General features: G+C 35.1%; 1 protein-coding gene across 1 annotated transcript; it reads right to left on the reverse strand.

Moving 5' to 3' along the window:
• Positions 1-388: 388 nt before the first annotated feature.
• On the reverse strand, positions 389-5,624 carry LOC120346582 (laminin subunit gamma-1-like). The gene is made up of 8 exons (XM_078115499.1): positions 5,229-5,624; positions 4,700-4,854; positions 4,309-4,446; positions 4,022-4,152; positions 3,446-3,612; positions 3,053-3,241; positions 2,786-2,903; positions 389-1,944 (listed from the first exon to the last, which is right to left on the reverse strand). Exons 1-8 carry the CDS (start codon positions 5,608-5,610, stop codon positions 1,905-1,907), a joined length of 1,320 nt encoding a protein of 439 aa, XP_077971625.1. The 5' UTR covers positions 5,611-5,624; the 3' UTR covers positions 389-1,904.
• Positions 5,625-10,263: the final 4,639 nt, after the last annotated feature.

Below are 10,263 nucleotides of genomic sequence, written 5' to 3' on the forward strand. Positions count from 1 at the left end.
GTCACATTTTTTGAGATTCTTGAAAATATATATTCGTTTTTCTCTCATTCAACAATTCGTTGGGAAGAGTTCTTCCTATAACAGTAAAACGAGAGTCTGCCAACACGCTGGAGTGCACGATAAGAACTGTAAAAGCTATTTTTGAAAGACTGGATGAACTGGTACAATTCCTAGAAAAATCATCAGTGGACTCAACTATGACACCTGAAGCTAGAAGTGGTGCAAAGCAGTTACAGGCCTGCATATTGAAATTTAATTTCATAGTTTTATTACAACTCTGGAATACCTGGAAAAATTGATCGTGTACAGAAGCACTTACAGGATTCAGGGGGTTCAGGTAGATAGACGAATTAGGCAACGTAAGGGAATGCCTGGACAACTGAAAAAAGATCCAAGACTTTCACCAGAAGAAGAAATTGTGCGCGTTATGAAAAATGTATTTGATCGGCTTAAGCAGGAGATGTCAACACGTTTTTCACGACCAAAAGACTTAAAACAAATTTTGATTTCTGCTTGACGTTAAGACTCTTCTATCCGACACAGATGAGGATGCAATTTGTGAAGATTGCACAGATTTTGCAAATTTATACGACACGGACATCAATGGCCACGAACTTTTCACCGAAATTAGAGATTGCAGAATGCTGCTCAGTAACAGAACTAAAGGTCAACAAAAATTCCTTTAAATTTTCTTGGTTTTATTGTGTCTTTTGGAGACGACGTTTTCCGGAATCTGCAAATTTCTCTACAAATTTTGTTAACAATAACAGTTTCAATTGCAAGCTGTGAACGGCCTTCAGCAAATTAAAACCTATTTTGTTGTATTCGCGTGCATCAATGGGACAGGATCTTGTCAGTGATCTTGCAATTCTAAGTGTTGAAAGAGAAACATTGGGAAAAACAGATTTTGATGACGTGATTAATCAGTTCGCGACAGTAAAATAAGAAAAAAATAAATTTATTGTAGACTATGTAAATCATCTTTGACAGTAACTGAGTAGGACATTATGAACATATGCTATATTTTGTATAGCTTTGCTTCTTCTTTAAATAAACTGTTCCATTAAAATTTGAATTGTTTATTACATATACAATTTAATGTTATAGAAAATATGATTGAACGTGGAGGTCGGGGCGCCAATTTTATAGTTTGGTACGGGCGCAAAATATTCTGGCTACGCCACTGGGATAGGTAGAAGGTTTCGAAATCATAGAGAGCGGAGGTTATTGTTATATACGGTTTATTTGCCCGACTAGACGAGGTTCAGCGTCGTTTTGATTCCAAGTTGATTTTTCTGCGAATAAGACATACAAGACAGTGGTGCTGTATGAACCTGGTCGCATTCGAGCAATGTGAATGTACTTTGAATTGTGTTCAGGATGCGTTTCTTATTAAATAAAATATGACAGCAGGAGTTTCGTTGAAATAGTAGATCCCAGAGCGCCCTCTACTACTCTACAAGTACTGCAAATTAAAATTGATTATTCATCAGTTACAGACAAAGTTATAGTGACACCGCGTGTTCCATCACTAATTCATCATTAACTCGCTAATTATACGACATAATTCATCCAAAATCGATAGGCTTCTGGTCCGAGATATGATGAATGCAGATGCAAAATTTGGAGCAGATTCAACCTCGCTTTCGTGAGATACCGCGTGCATCTAACAGACAAACAGACAAATACCTATCAACATACTTACCGATCAAGATCGATAAGTAATAAATGTATGTGCGACCGCAAGCCGTACAGACTTGAAAAATGCCAAAGTTTGGTAATAAAAAACGACCCCGAATTATTGATATTTCTTGAACATTGTGATATGAAGTCGAGCAATATTGAAAATTGATTGTGACTAGCTCTGAATGATTGAAGTAGACCGTGTAACAATTGCACTTTTCCTATGGTATTACATTTGTTAGGATGGATTGTTTGATTGCTCTGAAAGGAAATTAGAAGAAATAATTTACAAAGATATCGGCTGAAATAATTATCATTAAAAACTAATATATTGGAATCCCAACAATATGTCTGAAAACCCGCTAATCTGAATCGTACATCGCAACGTTTATCTGGTCAGCTATTTTCTTAACCAGTCAGGGAATGGTAACTGAAGATCTAAAAGCCGCGATATTTTTATTCGGATGTTTTGTACCATTCGCCTTATTTCCAGTGTCAATATTCCAATATCTTTTATCTGATCATTTCTTTTCTTAGTTACAGGTAAAATAGCGAGTGTTTTGGCCTAATCATATAAACTGTAAATAGTCGTATCGGCTGACAGGTGTATAGTTACGAAGTATGCTAATGATTCATATTGTACATCACGATCACTGAATTTCATAGAAGTGGTTTAGCATTGCGAGCAATGGCAATATATTTATGCCTATGCAGGTAAAAGTTTGTTTGTGCTTCACTGAAAACAGAAAGAAGCAAGACGCAGTACATTCACACAATAGGCCTACTCATGACTGAGATACTTAGCAATCAATTCTACTTTCATGCAGTCTTACCAACAATGTACGCTCAGATATTAGTCTCTGCCAAGTAAGCAACTGTATAGAACAGTGTTTCTCAACCTATTTTGGCCACGGATCGTTTAGGTAAAACGAATATTAGTGGACTCGAGACACGGATATCGCATAGCGGTTGATGCATTGAGACTTGGAAAATATTCCTAAAACAAGGCCACGCGCATTCACTCCGAACTATAGGAATTTGATATCTTGAGCCTCGGTTTTAGAGAAATGCTGGTATATATATATAAATTTTCAAAGCACACCTGCATCCAAATTCTGACATTCCAAAATAGCCAGGACGACATTGGTCACATTTATCTCCTCTCACTCCGTATTTGCAGGAACATATTCCGCTCTCATTGCAATGTTCGCCATGTGATCCTGTACGCACAAGTACGAATGACTTCATTTTTTTTATATTTTTATTTTGTCTAATTACTGGTAACGAAACATTCAAATTATTGCTTGCCGAAAAATGAGCCAAAGTTAAAAATGATCGTTTTTTTTTGAATAAAAAAAAAAATACTTGCCCACGGCATGACAGCCGCACTCCAGACATTCCTCTATCGGCGACTTCCTGTAGTGATTTGGTAGACATACTTCGCAATGTGGACCAGTAGTATTTCCCTCGCATTGAACGCACCGTCCTCCATGGCCAGTGTTCTCATACAGCTCAGAGTCAAATAAACATTTTTTTGAGAAGCCATTGCAATCGCATTCTAAAAGTTTTTTGTAAAAACAATGATGGTATATATATATATTTTAAATTTGCTGATAGATTAATTTGATATGTTATATTTTCTGGTGATGAAGCAAAAAGTAAATTCGAATCTTGAGGCTATACATAACGAATAAAAAATTTTGCGATATTTTCCAACCTAAACTTTATCAAATTTCTGGCTGAAATATTAATAAAGTCGTACTTTGGCATTCGTTTGCGTTGAAATCAGATGCCCTTTGCCAGGGTGCATCATTGTAAAAATCGGCGCACGTTTCACAATCATCTCCCTGAGTATTGTGCTCACAAATACAAATGAAACTTCCCTCGTCGTTTTCTCGACATTCCGATGCATGCCCGTTGCATTTACAACTGTTAAAACGAAATTCGATATAACAAATTTTGATCATATATTTTTATGTAGCATTTATTCCTAATTAGGCTTGAAAAAATAGCGAACTTGTCCGAGGGATGGTTAATTCTAGGGGTGTTATTAAGCTCATTTCAACGCGATGACTGATATGAAATTGCGTTTGTGAACACGATTCGACACTATACTGAAACTACACACGATGATTGAATAAACCTACACGAACTCTGTAATTACAGATGAAATGTGTTTTTATGAAACGATTTGTAAGCATGTTGTATGCACAATATCCAATTTACATATACACAAGGAATTCAAAAAATAAAATAACTATAAAGACTCCGTTAGGCATTCCTATCCTTCCCAAGAGATAGTCAAATAATCAATCACGTAGAAAATTATCAAAGTTACCTTCCTCCAATAGAGATATCGGATATAGCGTAGTAATACGACTTCAAAGCCTCTTCTTCGCCAAATACTTCATCTCCGAATGTATTCATGTTGTTTAATGAAATACGTATTGCAGAAGCCGTTATCCAATCCTATAACAGATATATATATATATCATTGGGCTACTTTAATTTTGTTTGTGCGAGAATCGCTGGTCGCCTATATGCATCTAGTCTAGGATATTGCTAAAATACGGAAAGGTCAGAAAATTCTACTATTATTAAATCCAAGTATTTTTATATTTGCACCTGGAGTTCCTTTCGCTGATATAATGTCCAGCTTCCAAGTCGACCCCGTAAGGGACTAAATGAAACAGTTCCACCAGTCAGTGGTGATATGTCGCTTTCACTCTCAGAACAACCGACCTCATTGTCTGATAAAAACGTCTGTTTATTCAAAAAATACATTGAATTGATTTTATGAACTAACAAAATAATTTACATAATCAAAGTACAAAATGACGCTTCGAGCAATTCAGTTATTTTATGTCGAATCCTCTGCATCTTTATAAATCTGCAAAGTTGAAATCTGCTGACGAAGACAAGTAGGGTTATTTCCTCGGTATATATGGTAAAATGGGTGAAGGCCCTTCATATGATGTTTTAACTTCTGTTTGAATCTCTAAACAAATTATTGCACCTTAGTTTCAATTCCGTATGTACCACGGCAGAAGGACGAATAATACTGATACGGTTCCCATTCGCATGCGGTGCATGCCTTCTTATACAAAGCAAAGCTTTCTGGTCTTGGTGATTTAAATTTGAGTCTAACAGTAACTATCTCGTAGGTTTTGCCTAAATATAAAAAAAAAATTATCTTTTAATTGACGCAATAATAAAGTACGAGAAATTTTGTAAAGGGTAAATACTAAAATTATCATAATTTAATAAGTTACACAAGAATAACATCAGAAATGATTTGAAAAAATAGTTTGAAAGTCATATACAGTATTATATTGTTTTCATTGGAAGTGGAAAAACTGCCCATTATTGTAGGCAAATTTTTTCAAAGGCGTTCGAACAAACAATAGCTTCCATTAACTATCGTGTATTTCAGATTTTCTTTGATTAAAGATGAAATTAACATTTCTGTTTTCTATTAGCAGATTACTCAAACTCTATCAAGAAAGACAATCATGAATAAAGGCAATAAACATGAGTGAACTCACGTAAATCAAGCGTGAGGTTAACTGCAGTTTGTGGTCCCATGTCTTGCTCGAAAATACTTTGTGATTGCCACCATGTTGGCCTAAAGTTATCGTGAGCATCCGTCAAAAACTGCGTGCTGTGTTGCAAACTTTTCCTGTCATCATTATCACATGCCTGGCAGCAGGTTTTGGTAGCACCAAACGAAGTGGCTATTTGACAATATTGCTCTTTTCGCATGCCTCCGCAAGTGTTTGTCGCCACTACCTTCTTGTCGTAGGCAGCGGATACGTAAGGCGTAAGACATTGTTTTGCTACACTTGTTCCGCCGTCGTAACAGTTACTTGAACAGCATACAAAATTTCTGGTAACAATCGTGAAATAGACTATCCTGAGAATTATCATATTGCCTCTGATTACAGACTGCGTAAACAAAATTATAAGTTGTGAAAATTCTCGACTTTTTGTTCAATGATGATGACTTATATTTTCTCCTTAAATTTTCAATTTGGAGATCAAAATAACAAACCTGCGAGCAAATAGTTCGCCATCATCAATTTCTAGACTCAACTGTTATTTATTACTGACTGATGACAGTGATGCTTCTCATTTTGGGATATTATATCAAACAAAACTGATGGCGGTTGGCAATACGTGAAACAAGTGCGAGTCTCTTTGAAAAAACATGCCCTGGTATTGAAGTTTCACTTACCCCTTTTATGAATAACTTCATCTGAACATTGATTTTAATCACAACGGCTCTTGCCAATGATACCCCAATTTGTGGTTTACTATATACGGCTTACTCTAAAAATATTTTTATTATATTTATCTTGATTCCACCTCTTACCCTACGAATTGGAATTATAAATACCAATCGCTCAAATGTATTATTCGTTGTTCGGAAAACCCAGAACGACGCATTGGAATTATAAATACCAATCGCTCAAATGTATTACTCGGTGCGTGGAAAACCCAGAACGGTGGGCCTCAATTATTTCCGAGTAGCCTACTTAAAAAGAAATTTGTGTTTCTAAACAGTTGGGTGTTTTTTAATTCCTGTCCTTTCTTTACTACCACTGAATATAATATAAAAGATGTGGAAATATGCATGATAAGTTGTGTGGAACATTCGTGTAATTTCTAGCGGGAGATTTAGAACAACGTTGCTGTATGTAAAATGTAGTAGGTCGCGGGAAGTCATCATCATCACGGGCATTTAGAATAAAAGTGAATTTTTTCTTTACTGATCCTGAGATATCGAAATTCGTATTTGGTTAGATAAAATAATACTTTTTACAATTAAATATCCTGGTCAAGTTACATTAATGACAAAAATACATTTGCCTTGAATGAGCGCTATTGTCTGAAATTGATCGACCTTTAATGGAAAATAGCTTGACAACGACCACATCTGTTTCATTTATTTATGCTACCAAATATATCCATTTACAAATAATCTTGAAATGTTTTCCTATTTCATACTCAAGATTGACTGCAATTAGACAATAGTCATAATTTGCCGTAATAATGGGTAACCTATCTTTTTGATTCTACATGGCAAAACATGGAATACTGTACTATAAAAGTTGAGCCTAAAAAAATGTCAAATTCAATTAAAATAACATCATCAACAAAAATTCAAAACGTACCCCAATTTAGTTAACGAATTTGTTACCCAACCCTTTGTCAGTTCATCATTTACAAGTCAGGCCAACAAATCAACAAATTGTAACAAAAAGTTTGTTAGTTAATTTTAGACCGTTCACCTGTCAGTGAAACTTTATATTAAACCAATTATATTATCCCAAAGTGATTTCATAGATTAAAGTATATTGAAAATTGCAATTCTCTTTCTTTTGACGCGTTTCATAAGGTCATTCAAGTCAGCTTTGATTTCATTGCTTTCAGCGAGAAATCAAAATTACCGTAAACAGAGTTCGACAAGGTTGGTAACGTGCCATACTTAAAAGAATATATAACGTGCCAAGAATAAGCATATGTCGCCAACTCATTACATATACAGCCAACCAAATATACATATACCGGTTGCATATAGGAAATATATGCACATTACGGGTCGTTCATATAATTAGCGCATTAAATAGAATGAAAACCTCCGAAGCAGCTAGTGATCGATACGGTAATAGCATCTAGGGGTAAGGCTTTACTTATATGTTGATAGAAAACAAAAAGACATGAAACTACCAGTGTTCGTAGTACATGGGGTAAGGCTTTACTTATATGTTGATTGAAAACAAAAAGACATAAAACTACCAGTGTTCGTAGTACATGGTAACACGAGAAATGTGCTGGCTGAAAATCTCTCTCCAGTGAACTATCCTATGGCTACTGACAATAAACTGTCCACAAACTAATCAAATTAACGCTTGGTGATTAATATCAAACATAAAACTGCCGGTGCGCGTAGTTCTTGATAAATGTACAACAGACATCAATCGTTGGTGTCATAATACTCCACAAAACTGATCGTTGATAATACGAGAAAAGTGCTGGCTGAAAATATCTTTTCAGAGGACTAATCTTTGGCCATCGGTAATAAACTGTTCACAAAATATTCAAATTAATGCTTGGTGGTAAACATAAAACTGCCGGAGCGTGTAGTTCTTGGAAAATGTCCAATAGGAGCCAATCTATGATGTCATAATACCTTCAACAGCTGTTCGTTAATAATACAAGAAATGTGCTGGCTGAGAATCTTTTCTAAGGAAACTATTCCTTGCCTATTGGCAATAAACTGTCCACAAACTACTAAAATTGCCGCTTAGTGAAAAATATAAAAAATAAAACTGCCTGGGCGCATAGTTCTTGATAAATGCCAAATAGGCGCCAATCTCTGATGGGCATTCCTTTTGCAATAACATTTCACAAACTTATCAATTAAAGTTTGTTTAATTTAACCAATTTCACCCGTTTTGATCTCAGAGCACATGTACGGAAACATTATATTCCTCGTGCGCATTATTTATTTCAATTTTGGACGTGAAAATCAAAAATTGAGAGTCAACAGTGGGTATTAGATTTAACATTTATTCATGCTTCATTTAAGGCAACAGATTGAGTGAGTTCAAACCAGATACTAATTTAACATTGAATGAGAAATAACCTGAATTGAATGAATAATAACCCAAAATAGTCCGACCAGTAAACCATGAATATGACTAAGCAATGCTAAAATATATTGGCATCAAGATCGCGTATGAGGCATTAGCTGACCGCTGAGTTTGTTGATAAAAGATCCACGGACAAGCGTGATAACATGACTTATTCTCTTTGTATGATAAAAAATCATAACAATATAAAGCTAACCAAATTTTATTTTCAGTGTTTTTACCATTTTGCTTTGAAATATTTTTCATCGGTGCGTCGCACGTCCAGTGAGCTTTTGGAAAGGCGTTTCAACACAAAAATTTGAAAATCATGGCTTTACCGCCTTTACGGAATTTAAATTTTCATGTTTTTCATTTGCTAGTTTGTTGTATATACTCATTTTAACATTACTACCTTGTTATTCCCATGATAATGTTATATTCACATTTTTCTACTATAAGGGTCTTTGCATAATAAATAACATTTTGAATCGTTTTTGTTCAACAAACTGATAGCCTAACATTCATTTCTTATTTCAATTTCTTTCTTAACTACGTGCACCGGCTACTATGCCCTATTATGCGCAAGCAATATGTAACGGCTTACCGCTGAATTATGCTCATATCTAGCATTTTATAACATCTACTATACGCTATTTGCAAGTAGTTTTTCTCATTTCAATCAATAGCCATTTTGGAGTTTCTGTAAGCGTAGCCACACTTCCCAATTCGTCAACGGGCATGGCGTCTCTTCATAAAAGTAATCTGGCAATGCTTTCTTGATTAATCAATATGTAACATAAGTAATGATAGTTTGCGCCAAACTTGAATTTGGTTAGTTTGTCGATAGTTTACTGCCAATGGCCAAGCATAGTGCTTTGAAAAGAAATTTTAAATATCGTCGTTGGCAGCAACACATTCTTCATGTTATCGCAACCAGCTGTTTTGGGGCTTTATCTTATGGTATCATAGATTGCAATCTATTGTACGTATTCGTGCACCGCGAACTGGGGAACAGTGAATGGCGTAAAGCTCCGTAGGTACCGGTAGCGTCAAACGTAAGGACTGCTTTTCTCTGATTAACGTGTCCATGTATTTGAGCATTGCTCTCTTGTCACTAAATGATGTTGATAACACAATAAATTATTACATATACTTTACACTTCTTGTAAGAGACTTCCATCAAAAGCCATTTTAACGCACTATTTATATAAATTTGACTTCCAAACTTGTGAGTTGTATATACAGCCGCATCGATACATAATATACAGGAGGTGCATAAATATGAAATGGATTGGTGGTGTTTTTATATCACTTAAATGGCTGTATATGTATATTTAGTTGGTCATAGGTACATATGGTAATGGTTTTATATGTACATTACATGAATAACTTCATATGTATATTAAATTGGTAGTATATGCATATTGCATTGTATGACACGGCTTAAATGACTCGATAAGCACATAGAGTTGACTATACATACACATGATATTGGGTGATTGTGTACATTATTTAAGTGTCTGTATAAGTAAGTATATAGCGTAGTTTATATGAGCATACTGCATTGGCTGTCCATGTACATTACTCGATTGGCTGTATATGCATATGATATTGACTGTTGTTTGCGCATCACTTTCATATGTGTTTATGTGTATAAAGAGTGACTATGCACACACATATGGAATTAGCTATGTACATTACTTGAATGGCCGTATATATGTATATCGAATTGAGTGTATATACATATGGCGTTGGCTGTGTATGTTGTACATCACCAAAATCGCTGTATTTGTATATCAATTGGTTGTATATGCATATGACATTGGCTGACATTGGTCCGAACCGCTTGGTATTAGGCATAATTCGACACTTCAGCGTTAATAGGTATGATTTTACACTGCTAAATACCATTGAATTGAATTTCTATCCAATTTTCTATGTATAA

The sequence above is a fragment of the Styela clava genome, chromosome 8 (genome assembly GCF_964204865.1).
Source record: "Styela clava chromosome 8, kaStyClav1.hap1.2, whole genome shotgun sequence".
Classification (NCBI taxonomy): domain Eukaryota; kingdom Metazoa; phylum Chordata; class Ascidiacea; order Stolidobranchia; family Styelidae; genus Styela; species Styela clava.